This window comes from Equus asinus, chromosome 2 (assembly GCF_041296235.1).
Source record: "Equus asinus isolate D_3611 breed Donkey chromosome 2, EquAss-T2T_v2, whole genome shotgun sequence".
Classification (NCBI taxonomy): domain Eukaryota; kingdom Metazoa; phylum Chordata; class Mammalia; order Perissodactyla; family Equidae; genus Equus; species Equus asinus.
The window spans coordinates 99,977,385-99,997,932 of record NC_091791.1 but is presented as its reverse complement, the minus strand read 5'-3'; the positions used below and the strand labels follow the sequence as shown (position 1 = coordinate 99,997,932).

Sequence of the window (20,548 nt, the reverse complement as noted above, 5' to 3'; positions counted from 1 at the left end):
CTCTGCAAGGACCTGGAGGAGACCCAGACCAGCCTCGCACTGGAATGGCCACCTGCAGGGCCAGGCTGCCACGGCGACCTGCTCCAGGCGCAGGAGAGGGGGCATGGGCCAAGCCCCCCCAGAATTCCCACCACTTGCAGAGAAAAGCCACTGCCCCTCCTTACCCACCAACAGAGCACCAGGACAGACGCCAGCTCACAATGCCAGACCGGGCTTCTGAGGCTGTGCATTCTGGGGAGCTGCCAGCCCTTTGCAACTGATGAGCAAGAAGGGGCCAGAAACCTTGGACCTCCCCGCAGGAGCTGGGCCTAGCAGAGCCAGCACACCAGCTTTTCTTTCCACGGCGCTGGGAGCTGGGTGCGACTACTGAGGAAGAGCGGTTGTTGGAACGGAAGGGGGCCACCAGTGTGTGTGTGGGGGTGTTAGAGCCCATCTCAAAGCTACCCAGGTTCCCAAGTGTTGGGTTTCAGGAGCCGTGAGAGTTCCCCCAAAATCTGGGAAATGGACTGTGGGCTGCCAAGTATTTATTTCATCAAGTGAAGATGACACAACTCTTCCCCAGGACATTTTAACACCCAAAGTACATTACAGTCATGCGTCGCTTAACGATGGGGATCTGCTCTGAGAAACGCACCCTTAGGCGATTTTGTCATGCGAACATCACAGAGTGCACTTACACAACCCTAGTGGGTACAGCCCACTCCACGCCTCGACTCTATGGTACTGATCTTATGGGACCACCGGCCTGTATGCAGTCCGTCGTTCACCAAAGCGTTGTTATGCGGCACATGACTGTATGATCAACCCCTGCGTAAAAGATGACCCTTTAGTTGGATCTAGTCAGCTTTCCAGCATCTTTATAACCTAACTTTTCTAGTTTTGTCAAAGAATGGTGAAGATGAACCCAAGCCTGGGACCCACTTGCCTCGACTGCGTGGGGGCCCCCATTCACCCTCCCCACCCCCAGCCTCAGGCGGCTGTGGAGGAGAGCGGAGAGGCAGCTCCTGGCTGGGACCTGTTTTGAGGACCAAGAGAAGGGCAGATAAAGAGGCCTGGAGATATTTAAGAGGTTAAAAGCAACAAAGGAAAAAAATAAATAAAAAACGTAACCAGATTCTATCGGGAAATAACAACAATCCTAAAAGGGAGAACAGGATATAGGAACCGAATCGTGCCGGGAAATTCCAGGGAACCACAGGCCTGCGTCCCAAGAGCCCCGGCGGCAGCCCAGGCCACTCCTGTGGACTGCAGGGGGCTCACGCCGCTGCCCGGGCCTCCTGCCCCCGCCCTGGTGGCCCTCTGACTGGACAGAGGCCTAAGAAGGACACTACGGTGGCCTGAAGCGCTCGGGTCTGTCCCTGGCCGAATCTCGGAGCCCTCGGCCTTGTGCTGCGGCCGCCTCCTTCCCCTCAGGTACACACACAGCAGACGGTTTTGTGAAGAGCTCTTTAGTAGCTAAATATGGCACCATGTGCTCCAGGGGTGATATAAATTACAGTATGCGAAACATACTGACCGGCTGAGGTAAACAGGCTGCTGCGGCCTCACGTCACCGTGAGGGCAAACACAGACAGAGACTTCTAAAAACATCTCGCTTATAAAAAACGTCCCCCACAAAGGCCTCCTGCGAGGGGCTGGGAGCAGCCGCGGCCCGCCCGCCCGGCCCAGCTTGGCGTCCAAACGCGGCCCGCGGCGCCCCCGCCCGCTACTGCTGGCCCAGGGCTCTGTCCAGGCTGCTCTTGATGGCGTCCAGGAAGTCCGAGGTGTTCAGGAAGTGCTCGTTCAGCTTCACGCTGCCGAGAGAACATGCACATGAGGGGCCCCCCGGCCCGACCCTCCCAGGGCAGAGCCTCTCGTCCCCCCATGGGGAGGGGCACACCCAGGCCATAGGTCAGAGGTTACTTATAGCCCACGGCCAAAGGGCCACGGCAAACTCAGCAGGACCTTGCTAGGGTCTGTTTGCTTTTCTAGGTGACCAGGCAACTAGGCACAAGCCCTCCTGGGAGATGGGTGCGGGAGGGGTGGAAAGGCTCTGAGCCCCTGGCCTCAGGCATGAGGACCAACTCCTGGGCCTGGTCTGGGAAGGCTTGGCCTGAGGCATCCCTCAGGACCGTGGACCTGTCCTGCCCCAAGCCCCAGGCAGCTAAGCTGACTCAGGGGAGGGCCTCTAAGAGGGGTCCTCTGGCTTCTTCCCACCCAGCCCTGAGGTCCCGGAAGGCCAGCCCTGCCCTCTTCCCCAGGCCACACACTTGCTGAGGCCGTGAATGCAGCCTGCCAGGTCCTTGGTCATGGCTCCGCTCTCCACTGTCTCGACGCACACCTTCTCCAGCGTCTGGGCAAACCTGCAGGGGACAGAGTGAAACCCCAGCTGTGCAGAGCCAAGGTCCAGAACCTGCCATGGGCCAGCTCAGACCCCACTCTCTGCACTCACCTGATGAGGTCCTGGTTCCCGTCCAGCTTCCCCCGGTGCTCCAGGCCACGCGTCCAGGCAAAGATGCTGGCGATGGGGTTGGTGCTGGTAGGCCGGCCCTGGGGGTGGGGTCACAGGGGGATCAAGAGCTGAACCAGGCAACGAGGGGGCCACTTGGATGGAGCTGCCCATCCCTAAACTGACAGGGCCAGGCCCGTCTTGCCAGTTGGTTCTGGGCCCCTCAGGTAGATGGGCATGTGGCCACGGGCCCCACACTCACCTTTTGGTGCTCCCGATAGTGGCGGGTGACCGTCCCATGAGCAGCCTCAGCCTCGATGGTCTTCCCATCTGGGCAGACCAGCACGGACGTCATCAGGCCAAGAGAGCCAAAGCCTGAAGAGGGGGAGGACCCTCAGCTCAGTGCCAATGCCTTTCCTAGGACCCCCAGGGTGGAGCCCAGCAGCCCTCTTGCTGTCATAGCTGCCTCTCAGCGGCTGTTTCCACCCACCCCCAACTGTATGGGAGGACAGGACTGTCCACGCTTGTTGTGGTCTCCAGTTGATAGCCACTCAAAGGTGGCTATCATCAGCCCGTTGGCATACATCTGTGTCCCCACCGCCAGGCGTCCCAGAGCCTGTGGCCCCCAGGGCCCGAGACCCCACAGAGCTCTGCCCACCCAGCCTGGCTCGTGACCAAAAGGCTCATTTTCAAGCAGAAAGGATAAAGCCTGCTCCCGGCTAGGCCACCCCCATCACTTTATCTGCTGCTGTTTTAGGCTACTTTAAAGCTTTGTGACTTATTTCCAAATTTTTGCAAATCCAGATGTTGACCTTTTCTGTTGTCCAGGTCTCCCGGGCTTCGAAAGTACTCCATGGCACCAAAATAAGGAGGAAAATTACTTGTCTAAGAACTTCTGCTGTGGGGGCAGGGGAAGGGGGACGCCTTCTCCATCGTTACCTGCACCTTCCCACTCACCGACTACTTATGTACATAAGGGTAACTTTCATGCCTTGCTCTTGCCTGCTAGGGCTTTCCACCCTTCCATCTGAGATGGGAAGGGTTCTAGAGAGAGGATCACCACTGAACTTTTCAAAATAAAGCCAGAGGTTTTATAAAGCATTGAGACCCGCTGCCTTTCATCGCAGCCTGGTGTGGGCCTCCTTTCTCCTCCCAGGGGCTGGACCTCACCCCATCCCACGTGACCGTGCTTCTCCATCCCTATGTTTTACACATAGCTGACTCCCACCACCTTTCCTGCTCCTGCTCCTGTTCCCAACACGACTGGATGATTTCTCACAGTTCTTCTCTAACGGCCTCACCCACGCTTTCTGCTGCAATCCAATTCGTCCTTCAGAACACCCTAGGGCTTGGGGGTCTGCCATCTTCCCCACTATTCTCCTACATCCAAAAAGGCTTACTGTGCAAACCAAATTCTCTGTAATTTAAAGAACATCCAGTTCTGCTCGAGCCAAACCTAGTCCAAACCTGGAGCCAACACAGTCACGGGGCCCCTGCATAGACAGGAACAACCTGAGAGCGGACACACCCAGCCCTTTAGAACTTGAATTCCTGTGTCCTTTCTCTGTGTCAGCAGCCTTAGTAATACACCAGTCCAAACGTAATTTGTGTGGCCCTTCCTCACTCAGAGGCCAGGGAGCTCCTGCCCCCTGCTGTCCACAGGGGAGCCTGCAAAGGGCAGGCAAGCCGCAGTCCCGCTGCTACACTGGAGAAGTTTTCTACCAAAAGGGTCTGAAAAGCCCCCCAGCCAACAGAAGACCAACAGTCCATCCCCACAGGGAGCAGGTGTTCCCAGCATACCCTGGGCCAGGATATCCGACTGCACGTCTCCGTCGTAGTTCTTGCAGGCCCACACAAAGCCACCGGAAGACTTGAGGACCTGAGCCACCATGTCATCAATGAGCCGGTGCTCGTACCAGATTTTATTCTTGTCAAAGTCGGTCTTATAGTGCCTGCGAGCAGAAGGGCCTGTTGTGGGGAGAGGGCAGGAGGCTGACAGGTTGGGGATCCCTCCCTGAGCCTCAGAGCTGTGCCGAACGCCCTGGGACAGCGAGCGCCCCGGTAGGATGGGGCTGGAGGCACAGGGAGGAAGGGCTGTGGAGGCCCTGGGGAGCAGCAAAGGGAGAGGCTGTTACTTGTCAAAGATCTCCTGGAAGATGTCCTTGAAGCGCCCGTCATAGGCTTTCAGAATGGTGTTCTTGGTGCTCATGTAGAGGGGCCACTTCTTCTGGATGGCATACTGGAAGCAGCTGTGCGCGAAACCGGAGATGGACTGTGGGGACAGAGAGAGGTCCCTGGCATGGTCCCCCGGGGCGAGGCCCAGGTGCCAGGAATGGCCTCCCTTCCTCCCGTGCGACCCTCTCCGCAGTCTGGGTTAACCCAGCCCCCCTGGAGGGAGCATCTGTCGGTGCCAGCCCCGCATCCTCCTCCCAGCTTCCGAGAGGCAGCGGCCCCCAGCTTTGCTTTGGAAAGCATCTCCCCCTCCCCAATTCTTAGACCATATGGCTGGGGGGGGGGCTAACTCCCCCAGCCCCCCCGCCAGTCTCTAGAGTCCACAGTGTGTCCTGGTTTATCCAGTCAGGACCCTTCCTCTCCTGGGCCTCCGTGATCGGCTCAGAGATGGTCGTGCAACCTAGGCCTGGCACTTTTGCTGGAACCATGAGCAAAAAGGCTCTTTTCTGATGGGGTAGCGGAGCTGGCAGGGTGCCTAGAGCTACTGGTGGCCACTTCTTCACGGCCTAAGGAGGAGGCCAACGACAGAGGAAAGGAAAGCCAAGAGACGGGGGACAAGGAGGGCATAGGTGTTTAAAAGCCCAGCTTGTTCAAGCCAAGAGTCCTGACAACTAACAGGCCCCCAAAGGGGCATCAGTGATGAGCACGGGAACTTGGGGAGCAGGAGCATCTAGCTCAGCCGGGGTCTGACAGCACCCTCTACACGGGGCCCCCTGAACACGTCCAAGATGCACCTGCTCATGGGCCTCTGACCTTCCTCAAGCCACTGACGCAGGAACAGCCAGAATCACAAAGCCAACGTGGCCCAAGGACAGGCTGGGAGAGGAGGGAGCTTGGGAGCCAAGTGCCGGGGACCCACCTTGTCGGTGTTGTACATGCCCATGCCCACGCCACCGTCAGGGAAGTTGTACACCTCCCACTCCTTGGCACTGCTGCCGTCCTTCGGGGTGAATACTATCTTGAACGTGCCGGCCCGGTCGACGACAAAGTCTGTGGCCTTGTACTGCAGAGACAAGAGGGCGGCTCAGGCCAGGGGCTCCGGATGGGGGTCCCAGGCCAGCAGAGTCCACACCCGCCGCGGCCAACCTGGTCGCCATGGGCGTGCCTGCCAATGGTGATGGGCTTGCTCCAGCCAGGGACGAGGCGAGGGATGTTTTTGCAGATGATGGGCTCCCGGAAGACAGTCCCCCCGAGGATGTTCCGGATGGTTCCATTCGGACTCTTCCACATCTTCCTCAGCTTGAATTCTATGAGGACAGAGATGAAGTGGCGTCATTGGAGCCCCCACCTTCCAACCAGAATTTGAACCCCAAGCAAGGCTGCAGCCAGATGGGGGTCCTAAAAGTCATCCTGGGGAAGCAGCAGAGCCCAGAGGATGAACGTGTGAGCTCAGGAAATGGATCTCCTGGCTTCAGGGTTCAGCTCTGCCTCCCCTCACTGTGCACCTTGTGCAAGTGGCTTCGCCTGGGCTATCAAATGAACTTACTGATAAAATACCTAGCCTGTTGGGTTGCTGCAAGGACTGAATGGGCTCACATGGTAAGTGCCCTGTCCTTATTCCCACATCATGCTCGGACGGGGCAGGCAGCACACGGCCTCACGCCGGACGCCCTGGTTCTAGCCCCAGTCCTGCCACTACCCACGGTCCAGCCCACGTTACTAAGATTGTGGCCCTCTACTTCCTTGCCCATAAATGGGGATATATAAACTCGAGGCTTCAGGAGAAATAAAAGAAACCCTGTGACAAGAGCTTACACTAAAATGCTTCCTCTACGCTGAGGTCAGTACAACCCGAAAGACAGGAGGAAGCAGGCGAGTCTGGAGATGAGTGCTGAATGCTTTCTTCTAGCTCCCTCGTTGCAGGAAGTAGGGACGAGAACTCTGCAAACTCTAAACCACCCTCTTTTTTTTGTTTTTTTGGTGAGGAAGATTAGCCCTGAGCTAACATCTGTGCCAATCCTCCTCTACTTTGTACATGGGATGCCTCCATAGCAAGGCTGATGAGTGGAGTAGGCCCACACCTGGGATCAGAACCTGAGAACCTGGGCCACCGAAGTGGGGCACGCAGAACTTTAACTACTCAGCCACAGGGCCAGCCCCTAAACCACCCTTTCTTGAATGATCCACACCTGGCCCCTTTATCCACAAACTGGTGCCATTTCATGGAACCCTCGAGAGCAGCCCCCAGAACCAGGGATCAGCAACCAGTCCAAGCCTGGTGGGGGCACCTCCCTGAGACCCCTCCATGGCCACAGTGCAAGGGGGCCGACCTGCAATGCCAGGACAGTGGCAGGACACAAGCGACCCTTTCCAGAGTCCTCTGGGGCTCTGAAGGATGCAGCCTGATACACAGCACTCATCTGGACAGAGGCAGCCCAGTCTCTCTGAAAGCCTGCCTGCAGGACAGCCCAAGAGGCCAGAGGAGCGAGCTGCCCAGAGGCTATCCTTACTGAGACAGCGTCAGCACTAGCTTCCTCCTCCACCTCCTCCTCACTCAGAGCCACACGGCACAGCAGCAACACCACTGGCCTGGGAGCAGGGCACATGGATTCTGGTCTGAGCTCTGCCACACCCTAACTGTGGAACCTGAGGCCAGCCCCATAGCTGCCTCTCCCAAGCCTTGCAGAGGGACCGCTAAGGCTCCACTGTCTACCAGCCCTCCCCAGAGAGACTGGGGTCACGTCCCAGCCCCACCGCCCCAACCCACCCCCCTCCACGCCCTCGCACCTTCCACACGGGCCTCATCAGGGGTGATGGTGGCACACTTGACAGCCACACTGTACTTCTGGGTGGCCAACGCAGAGTCGATGGTGACCTGGTCGTTGGTCTGGTCACGATTTGGGAGCCCCAGGTCGAAATACTTGAGCTGGACGTCAACGTGGGGCAGGATGAGCTAGGGACAGGAGGCCAGGGCAAGGCATCAGCCCAGATGACGGTGACTCAGGGGCATGAGGAGAAGTCTGCGGGCCATGGCACGGACAGCCCATCAGGACAGGAAGCAGGGAAGGCTACGGAGGGAGGGGGCAGTGCAGCACAGGGCTGGGGTCAGCCATCCTCAGAGGGGCCAGACCAAAGCCAGCAGGAGGCCAGGGCTCTGGAGAGAGATTGGCAGACCAGGCTGTGGCCGTTGGAGGGCTTGTCTCCTAGCGTGGACCATCTGCCCCCGCGATGGCCCATTGACTCAGCTGAACCCCAACTCCAAGTGCACCCAGATTTTTCTAATACAGTGGGCTCCCTCTTCTTCCCCAAAGAGAAGTGGTGGTTCTTGACCTTCTTCTCGTGACGTACACACAATGCAGGGGTCTGCACATGGACGACACACTCTCCTCAACAGACTCACACCACAGCGACTTTGGAGAAGCTGAGCAGCCCCCCTGGGAACCACCTGCCGTGGTGGCTCAAACGTACCTATCACTATCCTACAACACCCACCACGGCCACGACTCCCGGTGACATCCTGGAACTGCTAAGAGAAGGTTAACCACGTGCACAGCTGCGGGCTGCGTCTTTGCCTGCACACGAGCCCAGTTCTCCGTTCCCTCCCTCGTGGAAGCACACTGGGATGCAGCAGATCAAAACGGTATGACAGAGGATCCGCCTTGCATCTGCACACGTTTATGGCAAAGCATGCAGGCCTTGGTACCAGCAGGAGACAGACTGCTGAGGACAAGCTGCCACACGTCATCAGAACCACAAGTGGGCTGGACACGAAAGAAGGGTGGATGGGGGAGACAGACAGGAACTGCTGCTGCCCACCGGGGTGACGGGTGAGTCCCGGGGACCCAGAGGGGGCCGAGGAAACGTATGCTGAGACTGAACACTGTGCCTGGCCAGCCGCCCAGAGAGCTGCCCACAGTGGGAGGGAAGTACCTTCTCTTTGATGAACTGCCAGATGATACGGGTCATCTCATCGCCATCCATCTCCACCACCGGCTTTGCCACCTTGATCCTCTTGTCGGCATCTAGAACCAGGCACACGCAGCGCATCACGCTCCTGGGGAGGTTGGTGGGGGAGCCCCTCTCCTCCCCGGCCAGACCCACCCTTCTCCAAGGAGGGGGCAGGGGTCAGCCAGGGTCCAGCCGCCCAGTATTCACTCTCCCTTCTGCAGGAGCAGCTCTCACATCACTGGGGGGACCTGGATCCCCCACTGAGTAGGGCCAGCCAGGACTAGCTAGAAAGATGCCAGCCTGGCTAGTCAGATCCCCTGCCCCTGAATTGGAAGGCAGAAGAGACCAACACAGAGGATGAGAGCCAGCCGGGGCCGCCGGGTCCAGTGGGAAGCCGGGGAGAGGCTGCCCACGGGCTCCTGCCTCCAGTGTCGAGGGGCAGCCCGGAATCCCCTCTTGTCCAGGACTCGGTTCTTTAGTTTCCCTGCAAGTCTATGAGCTACCCCATGTCCTTCCGGTAACTTCCTCTCAAAGTTAGCAAGTCATTAACTCTGTCCTTTGCTTGCAACCTGAGAACCCGACAAACTTGAAGTGAGAAAGGAAATTGTCCTGAGCACCTCCCAAGTCCCTGATGGTCCATCCCGCCCTCTAGATGATTCCATTAACCTCAAAACCAGTCCCAAACGGAGTGTCATTATCCCCACTTTAAATGTGGGGAAACTGAGGCTCAGAGAGGTTACCTGCTTACCTCCCAAGGTCACAGTTTGAAAACAGAGGACTCATACTTTGCACAGTGGGAAACACAGGCCTAGGACACCTGAGCATGCAACTCAGAACTCCTGACCCAAGCTGGCTCAGGCCGGCCAGTCCTGCCAGAGAAGCAGCCAAGGACTGGACGAGGGGCCGACCCAGGGCCAGGGAGATGGTGGAGAAGGAAACAGGAGCTGGGGGAGGTTCTTCAAGGAAAGTCTGACTCAGGAGAAAAAGCAACCGTCTGGGAAGTGAATTCCAAAGGAAACTCAAGGAAATGGCCCATTCAGTTCATCGAGGCAGTGCAGGCAGTGCTGACCCCGAGCCTGTGACAGACGGGGCACCGAGCGCCAGCAGGGTCCTCTGCCCACAGGCTCTGGAGAGGCAGCGACCGCAGAGCAGGGCAACAAGATCCATGCCAAACCTGCAGTCGGGCCTCAAGTCAGCAGAAGTCTCGCTCGCTGCTGAAACCCGGGTAGAAACAGGACCCCTGAGAGCTGGGCCCTCTCCCCAAAGGAGCCCTCCTCGGCCCTCACTCGGGGCCCATTTACCCTTATGTTCCCCACAATCCTTACAGATGTAGTTATGGGTCCTCCACCTCCCCGTAGATTAGACCCAGCAAGTCAGAAGAGGGGACAAGGATGTTCACTCGAAAACACCAACAGTCGAAGAAGTGACATTGGCCAGGCTGACAGCACGGGACAGGAGCCTATGAAAAACAGGTCTAGGAACTAAAAACGCACGGCCACTGAGGGACATCTAAAACAAAAGTGACAAAAGCCCAGTAGACCCCATGCATGTCACTGTCCTACAACACACACCACAGCCACGACTCACGATGACATCCCGACCCACGAAGAAAAAGGTGAATTAGGGCAGCAAAATAATTCGCTTTCCAAAGATATGCAAACAGATTTTTTTTTTAATCTAAAAAGAATCTTAGAGATCATTCCAGGAGAAAAATGAGACACAAGGAGCATGGCTTGTGTCGGAGACAGGCTAGAACAGACCCCTGGCTCAAGCGCAGCCTCTGGGTGCCCTTGTGGGTCAGCTGCAGAGAAGCAGAAAGCAAATAGACTGTAAATAGTTCAGTCCCCAGGGAACAAGGTGGATGCTGCTGGCACTGCTCTACCACCCTTCCCAAGATGCAATGGGCTTTGGACCCAAGCTGCAAAATTCCTTCACCTTTTCTGGTCTGAAGCTTCAGTAGAAAGGGCTTCAGGGCCTGCAGTCTACTGTGGTGTTGCCGAGCTAGCTGAGTTTTTAGGAGCATCTCCTATGAGTTAATCTGATGAGAGCTAACCAAATTTTTAAAAGTATATTGAACCTGCCATAATCAGGATCCCCAAGGAGATTCATTGAGGGGCCGGTCCTAAAGGTTTCTGCCTAAGCCTGGGCTCCACACAAGTTTTGGGCTTCAGGCACAGCAGCCAGTGGGGCTGTGGACACCACACCTCCTCCACAGAGGAGTTCGACGTCAAGATCACAGCAGGCAGCCCTCGGTGCTGTGCATGCAGCTGTCAAACCCTCAGAGACCTCGGAGCCCAATTATTTATCAGGTGCTAAGCACCTCTTCCTGAAACACGTAAACCACAACAGCTGGGCGGCTGTGGGAGCCCAAGCAGCAGACACTCATTTTGTTCAGCGCAGGTATTGCTTTGGGTTTGTTTTTTTTAATGTTAATTGATGACCTAGGTTTAAAAATCAGGAACGTTCAACAACAACAAAAATAACCCGATTAATAACTGGGCAAAGGACTTGAATAGACATTTCTCCAAAAATGATACATAAATGGCCAAGAAGCACATGATTCGACATCACTAGTCTTTAGGGAAATGTAAGTCAAAACTACACGATACCACTTTATACCCATTGGGATGGCTACAATTAAAAACACAGAAAATAACAAGCGTTGACAAGGACGTGGAGAAATTGGAACCCTCGTGCCCTGCTGGTGAGAATGTAAAATGGTGCAGCCATAATGGAAAACACCATGATGGTTCCTCAAAAAATTCAAAATAGAATTGCCATATGATCCAGGAATACCACTTCTGGATATAGACTCAAAATAATTAAAAGCAGGGTCTCAAAGAGATACTTGTGCAACCATGTTCATAGCAGCGTTACTCACAACAGCCAAGAGGGAGAAGCACCCCAGGTGCCTATGGGTGGATGAATAGATAAACAAAATGTGGTATGAACCTTCCAGAGAAGAACAGGATTCTAGAAGCTAATCCAGGAAGGTTAAGAAAAACTTTCCTCCAAAAGGTTATATGATGTTTGTGATTCCAAGTTTTTCCAAGACTGGGCTCCCCACCACTTACACATGGATGCACTTGCTTTGAAACTAAAAAAGGAAGCACTTGCATGTTTTAATGATCGATCTGGACCTACCCCAATCGCTTTTGCTGCTTGTTCTTTTGTTTCAAATTCCATGAAGGCAACTTCCCTTGGATCTCCACAGACTTGTGAAAACAACATTGCCACATTTCCCAAAGACACTTGCAATCCAGCTGTAAGTAACACTTCGGCCAACAAATTAGAAGCAGTCATAAATATGTAAGGATTTAATAACTATATTGTCTAAGCTTTTCACAATTTCTATACCTTACTCAGAAGGTCAACAAATATTAACTTGAAATTTTTTTTTTAACGTGGTATATTCAGTGATCCCTGGTATCTGCAGGGTACTATTGGTTCCGGGATCCCTCATGGAGACTAAAATCCACAGGTGCTCAAGTCTCTTATATAAATGGTGCAGTATTTGCATATAACCTACGCACATCCTCCCGGATACTTTAAATCATCTCTAAATTACCTGTAATACCTAAGACAATGTAAATGCTATGCAAATAGCTGTTGTATTGTTTAGGGAATAACATCAAGAAAGAAAGTCTGTATGTGTTCAGTTCCGTGTACACGTTCTGTGGACGCGGAACCATCAGATATGGAGGCTGACCGTACATACAATGGAATATTATTCAGCCTTAAAAAGGAAGGGAATTCTGCAGTATGCTACAGCATGGATGAACCTTGAGGACATTATGCTAAGTGAGACAAGTCAGACACAAAAAGACAAATACTGTAAGATTCCACTTATCTGAGGTACCTAGAAGACAAAATCATAGAAACAGAAAGTAGAACAGTGGTTGCCAGGGGCTGGGGGGAGGGGCGGATGGGGAGTTGTCTCCCAGACATACAGTTTCAGTTTTGCAACATGAAAAGCTCCGGAGGCTGGTTGCACAACTGTGTGAGTGTGCTTAACATTACTGAGCTGTATGCTTAAAAACGGTTAAGATGGAAATTTTTGTTATGTGCTTTTTACCACAATAAAAAAAATAAGAAATTAAAATTAAAATTTTTTTTTAAAAATTTAAACCAGTCCAAAAAACCCAGGAGATTTGACATAAAAAATCCAGCCTCTCTTGAAGGCTGAGTTGCTTCCGCCTCACCGAGCAGATGCTCGTCCCAGCCGAGCGGAGCACAGCCCCTCCCTTCAGTCCAGGCTGCCAACCGCCCTCCAGACTTTGCTCAGCCAGTACGGCAGAGACAGCCTCTGGGAGACACGTGGTGACAAGCGACCTGAAATCCCAGAAACAGCAGCTGGGGCTATCTGAAAGCCTGCAGGGGACAGTCACCAGGAAACCTTCCGACGACGCCTTGCACAAACACGGTCCTCGTGGCTAGAGTGTGGGATGGAATTACACCAGTCCCAAGAGGCCCATTAGGCCAACCCTCCTCCCCGTTTGGGCCTCCTAGCACCCAACACCATGTAAGGATTTCAAAACCTGTCCCTATTCAGATCTGCTTGCTGCTCCGCACCCAGGGCCCCTCCCAAGACGGCCGCCCCAAGAGTCACTGCTTTCACCACATTCCTACCCACGCTGCTCTCAGCAGAGACCGCTCAGCCAGCTCGGCCCAGCAGAAAGCGGGGGGAGGCCCCCAAGGCCCGGAGCTCAAGAAGGCAGCGCAGCAATTCCAGAAGAGACTCTACTGTTTTCCTCAGTGTCATCCTTCAGTGCTCCCTTTCTCTCACACCCACATCCGAACCATCAAAAAGTCCAGTTGGCTCTTCCTTCAAAAGACATCCAGAATCCAACTACTTCTCACTCCCTGCAGTGCCACCACCCAGGTCCAAGCCACCACCATCCTCTCTTGTCAGATGATGACTATGGCCGCCTACCAGATCCCGGAAGCCAGGTGCTCCTGTTAAACTGTAAATTAGGCATGACACACCTCTTAAAACCCTGTAAAGCCTCCCCTTTCACTCCGAGTAAAAGCCAAAGTCCTCAAAAATGGTGTGCGAGCTCCACATGGCCCCATGGTCCGACCTCATCTGCCATCACTCATCCTTGTGCACTCCGAGCCACCACGGGCACCGGGCACTCCTCCCTCACTGCTCCTCCCACAGGCAAAGGCGCACGCCTCCACCAGGGTTCTTCCCCTGATAACTAAGTGGGCTGCTCCCTCTGCGCCCTCACGGCTTCTTTCAGTGAGGTCTTTCCCGGCTGCCCCAGCCAAAGTTTCCTGCACACAGTCCTTGCTCATCTGTTCTCTTTAGTTCTTGTTACCATATATGATGCTAGTCAACCCCCACCGTGTTGACTGTCTGTCCCCGCACTAGAATTTAAGCTCCATAAGGGCCAAAATCTTTCCTCTCATTCCCAGCTCCATCCCCTTGCACAGGGCCTGACACACAGTCGAAGCACAATATTTGTTGAAGGCATGAATGAATGTCAGCTCGCAGTCAATTAGGCCGGTGGTAAGGGCTGCCCTGCCCTCAGCTTCTGTGAGGATGACATGTGCTCCGTCCCCTCCCGCCCTCCTGGCATGCAGTGCCGCACAGAGGCCAGGGAGTTCCCACCATCAGACGGTACCAGACCATCACAAACGGACACGGTGGCATCTCTGCCTGACAATGGGCTCCCAGCCCTGGAACGGCTCACAGTTTAGAGCATATTCATATTTGCAATCTGCTGGCATTTCAAACATGGGTTAACAGAAGTGGTAACCCCAGTGCAGGCCGCAGAGCCTGGCTTCCTGTATTTAGACAGCCGTTTCCAGCACCTCATACCCTGAATGCAATCAGCACGAGACGCCTCAACCTTACAGAGAAGATTTCGGAGCAGGCCCCAAGCTTTCTAGAAAGGCTCTCCCTCAAAACCTACTGGGCCTAAACATGACCACCCAAAACCGCTCTGGTGAGACGGCGGTGGTCTTCAAGGCTCAGCGAAGAACACATAAGAACTCTCCTGGTGGGTCTGCAAAACTTTGAACCATCATGAAATAATTTGCCCTGGGATCTACGAGTGCAGGCGAGTCACCAAGATCTGAAAAGTTAAGGGGCAGGGTGAGAAAAATAAGAAGCTCCTGGGCTAGGAGTGGAGCAAAGAAAGGCTGGATAAGTAATTCTTCCATTGAGCAGTTACGCAGAGCGCACCCTCATTTCCCCAAACTCTAACTTATCAGAACCACCACCAGCAGTCGCTGGCGGCCTAGGACTTGCAAAACTAGAGACGTGTGTGGGAATTGCCCGGCAGCAAAAACACCAGACCGTTTGGCCAAAAAATATTCTTTCCTTGTCATCAGGGGGAATGCCAAGTATTCTGTCTCCAGCAGTGTTGCCAGGTAACAAGCTAGCAGAGGTCACAATTTATAGCCTTGAGTCCAACTAAAATACCAGGCATTCAGCCCCTTAATAAGCAACCCACTTGGGGACTTCTGGAAGGACCTGCAACTGACTGCTCTTTTTATGTGTTACCAAAATTCAGGCCCCAAAAGGGGCTTTGTTTTCTTGTTTGTGTGATTTTTGTTTCCTTTTTTACCATCAATGCAGAAAAAAAAGGGGGAAAATGGAGAATGTATCTAACTTCCACCATACTTGGCTGAAGGTGGTGCCATATGGCAAACGTTGGGGCCTGAGGGCACTTGGAACCTTGGAGTTGCAGGGCTGACCCCTCACAGAGACAAAGCCCAGAAGGACAAACGCAGAAATGCCCCTTTCTCCTTGGCAGGGGACGTGGGGGCGCTGGGGCCCAAGTTCTTCCCCTCCCTTCCCCTCCCCTCCCCCACCTCCCAGCTCCGGTCAGCTGCTCGAACACTAGGTTAAAGATTACCTACACTACAGTGAAGCCAGGCCGCCGGGGCCCCACCCCCTCTTCCGCCCTCTCCTGGCTGACCCCAAGGGGCTCCCGGCCAGGTCGGGATAGGGGTTTCCGTGGCAACAGGCATCAGACAGGACCAAGGGACCTAGCCTGTTCCCTGCCTTTTGCAGCTGGCGATGGAGAGCCAGGGCGCAGACCGATGCCCACAGGCCAGACTGGGCAGCCCGTGTTGGTGACGGAGGCTCAGCCGAAGTCCTGCTTATGTCTTCTTGCCTAAGCAGGGAGCTAAGGGTACCACGGAGCTGTGACAGACGATCCGGGAAAGTGACATTTCGGCGCGCGGCTGCCAAGTCTCCCAGCCGGGTGAACGGAGCGGGGCCAAGAGCAGCGCAGAAGCCGGCGAGCGAGAAACGGGCAGGTCAACCCAAGGAGAGGCCCCACGATGGAGCCTCCAGTGCGGGGACAAGGAGAAGGGGGGCGTCCAAACAAAAGGGAAAATAAAAAGGACGCTCCTCCAGCTGTCTCCTAAGAGGCTCCAAAAATAGCTGACGAGGGCCTGGCAGCCAGGAGGGAACAGAGCGCGGCCGGCTGCAAAGGAAGGGGAAGTGGATGCCTCCTCCCTGGCCGCCTTTGTCTGAGCAGACTCGGCGCCGCGGCTCTCCCTCCCAGGGAGGCAGCGGGCCGGGCGCCCCAGCCCCACTCGGCCGCTCGTCTCCTCCAAGGGCGCACGGCGGGCAGGGGACCCTCCGGGCCCGGGACACCTCAGCACCCGCTACGGGAATATCCGGGGGCGCAGAGCAGCCTGGAGCCCCCGGCCGCCCGCGCAGGGCCGCAGGGCCAGTATCGCCCGGACCACCGGTTGCCACAACCCTTCCAGTCCCCGGCCCTGCGCCTGGCGCGGCCTGGAAGCTTGGGCAGGGGAGATCGTTCCCCTGCCCCGGCTCTTTGTGTGCCCAACCCCGCCGTCCCCGGTCCGCGAGCCGCCCGGGTCGCGCTCCCCGGTGCCCATCTGGGAGGCCGCCACGTCGCGGTGCCGGGCGCGCGCCCCGCCCGGACCCTCCTCGTGGCACTCACAGTGGCGCCGCGGCTGCTCCTGCAAGCTGGGGCCTGTCAGGGCTGCCGGCGCCCAGGCTGGCCCGGAGCCGGAGGCTCTACAGAGCGAGCGTACGACCCGCAGGTAGCCGGCCATCCCGAGCAGGCGGGCGGACGCACAGGTCAAGCGAGATGCTAGCGCCAGCTGCCCGGCGGCGGGCGGCTGGGACCCGGCCGGGCCGGAGCGCGGGCAGGACTGGGCGGGGCGGCCAGGGGCCACCACGCGATTGGGCCTCGCCGGCGGGTGGGCGGAGCCCTGGCCCGGCCGGACTCCTCCCCCGGCCCTGCACCAGCCGGGATCCCGCCCCCGCGCTCAGCCCGCGCTTCCACCTAGCGGCGGGAAGCCCAGCCGGCAAGGGCGAGGGGCGTGAGTGTGACCCACCCGGACGCGCGAGCGGGGATGGGAGCTGGAGGATGAGGGGAGCCGTTAGCGAGGCTGAACCCCTCCCTCCAGGAAGCCCCATTGGAACCAGGGTCTCATTGCTGACACATCAGCTTCAACCGAAAAAGGCAAATCTGAGCAAACTCCTGGGTCCTTCGTGTTTGCTGGGCTGAAACTCCAGGGCGCATTACCCGAGTGCGGGCTCCGCGTTCTTGAGCTAAGACCACGGCACCCCAATTCTCCTCCAGCTGGCTCTCAGATCCTCCTAGCCCCTCCACGGGTTGTGAGACTGACCAGAGTCTAAAGCTGAAACCCCTCCTGTGCTTCTCACCAGAAGGTCCCTCCTCGGAGTCACTCAGCATCGCCAGGGTCTGTTTTCTCTCGTCTGAAATGAGAATGATAACAGTCCTAGGGCTGCCAGGAGACCTGGGTGAAATAACGTATGTGGAAGGCCTGGGGCACACCCTGTGCTCCCCGGCCGTTGCACCAAAGCTTATCACGTTCCAGATGGGAGCTCATGCAGCCAGGCCTGAATAAACGCAGCATGTTCCGGGCAGACAGTCCCATTTCTGCCCGCTCTCGTGCAAAAGAATATTGACTGGTTCTGCAAGAAACAAGCAAAGTCTCTCTCTCTTGCTTCCCCCTTTTTCTTGAAGTGAGACACCAGCCGGGGGCTGGGTTTTATTTTAGACAAATCTGACCCCAGCCCCCTACTTTGCCAGTCACACCAACTCGTTCCAAATACTAACAACCTCTCTGCCCTGTGTTCCCAGCTCTCCCCCTCACTGCCTCCCGGTCAACACGGCCAGATGGAGCTGAGCCAGGAGAGCGACCTTGAATTACCGGCTTCAAAGCCCAGCCAGGCAGGGCTACTGCTTTGGCCCCGAGAGCCAGCAGACTGGCCCAAGGGGAGGCTGCTTTGGGCCCCCGCAAAGTCCGAGGCCTCAGTTGAGAGCCTGTTCTCGGGCCAGCGTGCCCCGGAATGACCCATTATGCCTTTCACTCTTTTCCCAGTTCTCTTGCTCGAAACACAAGCACAGCCCATGGAGCCTCTGGTATTTGGTTTTCATGCCATCCTGGTATTACCAGGCACCTGGGCCTCAGCCCATCCCTGAAACTGGGAGACTGGACGCCCTGAGGGTCCTTCCAACCCAGTCAGATTCAGCGCTGTATGTCAAGTACTTACACTCTCACTTCTGAGCTGGTTATAAAGAAATCACTGCCCATGCCAGGGGCTCATCTGTTCCTCTACGTGGTGGACCAGGGCGTCAGGCCTGAGAGGCAGTCCTGCAGGCTCCGAATGTTCCAGAATCTGGCCTCTGCCTGCAGCAGGATCAAGGTGGAGGCACATGTGTCCTTTGCAAGCAGAGCAGCAGCCCAGGCAGTTGAGGCAAAGTCTTCAGATTAAGCTGCCTCTCACTGTTCCCAGGGCTCAGCTCCATGCCCGCCTTCACCATACAGTGCCCATTTGGTGAGGCAGTCACTGTCAGCACCATCGACTCAGAGAGGTTAGGATACTCGCTTAAAGTCACACAGCTGGAAAGTAGCAGAACTCTAGTTCATATTCATACACCTGGCTCCCAGTTCATTGCTCTTTTAAGAAGAAAGAAGAGGACACCAGAGCCCCTAGTTATTGCACTTATTTGGAATTCCTGGTGGTGGTAACTAATGGCCCTAAAAGCCACTGCAGAGAAAGATGGGGTTTAAAGGAGAGGTGCTTAGATCCTCCAGTTTGGGGTCAACCCTTCCCTATTTTTAATCAAACCCCAATTAGCTATTGAGTCTAGGTGACATAGAAGTTCCCCGTGGAGGCAGAAAAACGCACATCACTCAGTCTCTACTCCGGGAGCCAAACACGCATCTATGCGATCATCACGAACCAGGCACAAGAGGAAGGAGTCCCAAGATGCCAGAGGCCTCGCAAGGAGAAAGTCATCACTGATGGGGGCACCCCTGTGAGCTCAGGGCACAAACACCCATCAAGTTGGCTCTCAAGGGTATTTAAGATCTGGGAGGAGGCTGGACAGGCAGGCTGGCAGAGGTGAGGGACTGGCGCTCCATCCAAGTGGACGCTCCAGGGCATTAGTTTTGCCGTACCTTTGCAGGCAGCGGGCAACATGTGGCAACAGCAGTGAGGGGATGTTGGGGAGTAGGGGCTCAGACCTGGGGAAGGGAGACCAGGGTCCCTGAACCAGGGGCAGGCCTGACACGGGGTCCTGGCAGCACCCTCCAGAAGGGCAAGACTCCAGAGATGATGTAGAAGTGGACGCAGCAGGAATGGCAGCTGGCTGGATTTCGGGCGGGGGAGGAGTCAGAGTGACTCAGACTCCCATCCCTGGAGCTGAAAGAATGGTGATGCCATTATTAGAAAATAGGAGGAGGAGAGGGTTGTGGGAGAGGTGTTGATAGCAGAGCTATTTGTGGTCATCTCTAAACTGATTCCCCTGCGGCAGTCTGTGCTCCCTCCTCCAATCCGCCCTCACGGCTGCTTCCACTGCTTCCAGCACGCCACCCTGAAGCACAGCCCTGAGCCGTTCCTCCACAGCTCAGAGACCTGCAGGAGCTCTCCACTGCCTGATACACTACAGTCTGACAGTCTGTAACATTTATGGCCTTCACCTCCCTCACCACCTTTCTCTTCTATTTCCTCTCCCCGAGAACCTGAAATTTAGCCATTCCCCTGAGTAGCCCGGGACTCTGAGCCTTTGCACCATCCCTTCCTTCCACCAAGTGGACTCTTTCCATTCCTCATGGCCAGACCCACTCATCCTTGGTGGCCAAGTCCAGGCGCACCTTCTCAAGCCTGTACTGGGGGCGGGGCGGGGGTTGGGGGACACACCGTTCCTTTACACCTGAGCTGTCACCCAAAGTGAACAGCTCCCCAGACCCCTCTCCCTCAATAAAAGAGCAGAGAATCCTACTCCGGTGTTCAACTTTGTAAAATAAATCTCTGGACAATTATAGGCAGAGTCCAGAAACAAATTTGGAAGATTTTAAAATTCTATTTAACTGCATGACATTTTCTTTCAGGTTGCTTAAGTTAACCCTAAAAATTCCTAATAAAACTAGAAATGCAAAGTTGGAGCAAGGGGAAATCATCGAAAGGCAATAGAAAGAACCAGAGGCGACATTACCGTTTAGCAGCAGTTTCCCTGTTTGCCGACATCATTTGTTATGACGTCTCATTGCCCGGGCAAGTCACTTACCTTCTCTGAGCCTCGGTTTCTTCATCTGCAGATGAGGATAATAACACCTACTTGTAGTAGTTGTTAGGATTAAATAAACTCATGCGGATCAAATGCTTAGCGTGGTGCCCGGCACACAGAGAAGAAACCTGTTGGTGGTGTTAATATTATCCATTCATTCACATCCACTCCACATCTTTTCACTGAGCTCCTGTGACATGCCAGGCATGACCAGGGATGGACAAGAGGGCACATTCCAGTCCGGAGAGGAGCTCGGTCCACAGGGGTGTCAGGGAGATGGATGTGTAAACAGGTCATTTCAAAATACAGTGGATGTGGCTGGAGGGAGGGTTGGTTAGTTCAGTCCCTTTGGAAGGCCATTCGCCAGCATCCATCCTTTTATAAAATGCTCATACTCTTTCTTCCAGCAGTTCCACTTTGGGGACTGACACCACAAAAACACTCACCAAATCGAGGAGAGACTATG

The 20,548-nt window shown here is 55.5% G+C and overlaps 1 protein-coding gene across 3 annotated transcripts; it reads right to left on the bottom strand.

Annotated features, from left to right (window-relative positions):
- Nucleotides 1-1,432: 1,432 nt before the first annotated feature.
- On the bottom strand, nt 1,433-20,274 carry IDH2 (isocitrate dehydrogenase (NADP(+)) 2). Of its 3 annotated transcripts, XM_070495128.1 has the most exons (14): nt 20,083-20,274; nt 19,040-19,217; nt 18,063-18,199; nt 17,208-17,261; nt 8,531-8,622; nt 7,388-7,553; nt 5,747-5,907; nt 5,520-5,663; nt 4,564-4,700; nt 4,229-4,380; nt 2,691-2,803; nt 2,432-2,529; nt 2,250-2,342; nt 1,433-1,793 (listed from the first exon to the last, which is right to left on the bottom strand). In XM_070495128.1, exons 4-14 carry the CDS (start codon nt 17,236-17,238, stop codon nt 1,706-1,708), a joined length of 1,275 nt encoding a protein of 424 aa, XP_070351229.1. In that variant the 5' UTR covers nt 17,239-17,261; nt 18,063-18,199; nt 19,040-19,217; nt 20,083-20,274; the 3' UTR covers nt 1,433-1,705. The 3 variants fall into 3 exon arrangements, with proteins under 3 accessions (XP_070351229.1, XP_070351236.1, XP_014698066.2); XM_070495135.1 differs by lacking the exon at nt 19,040-19,217 and having other exon boundaries at nt 20,083-20,271; XM_014842580.3 differs by lacking the exons at nt 17,208-17,261; nt 18,063-18,199; nt 19,040-19,217; nt 20,083-20,274 and adding an exon at nt 16,477-16,718.
- Between the last annotated feature and the right edge of the window lie 274 nt (nt 20,275-20,548).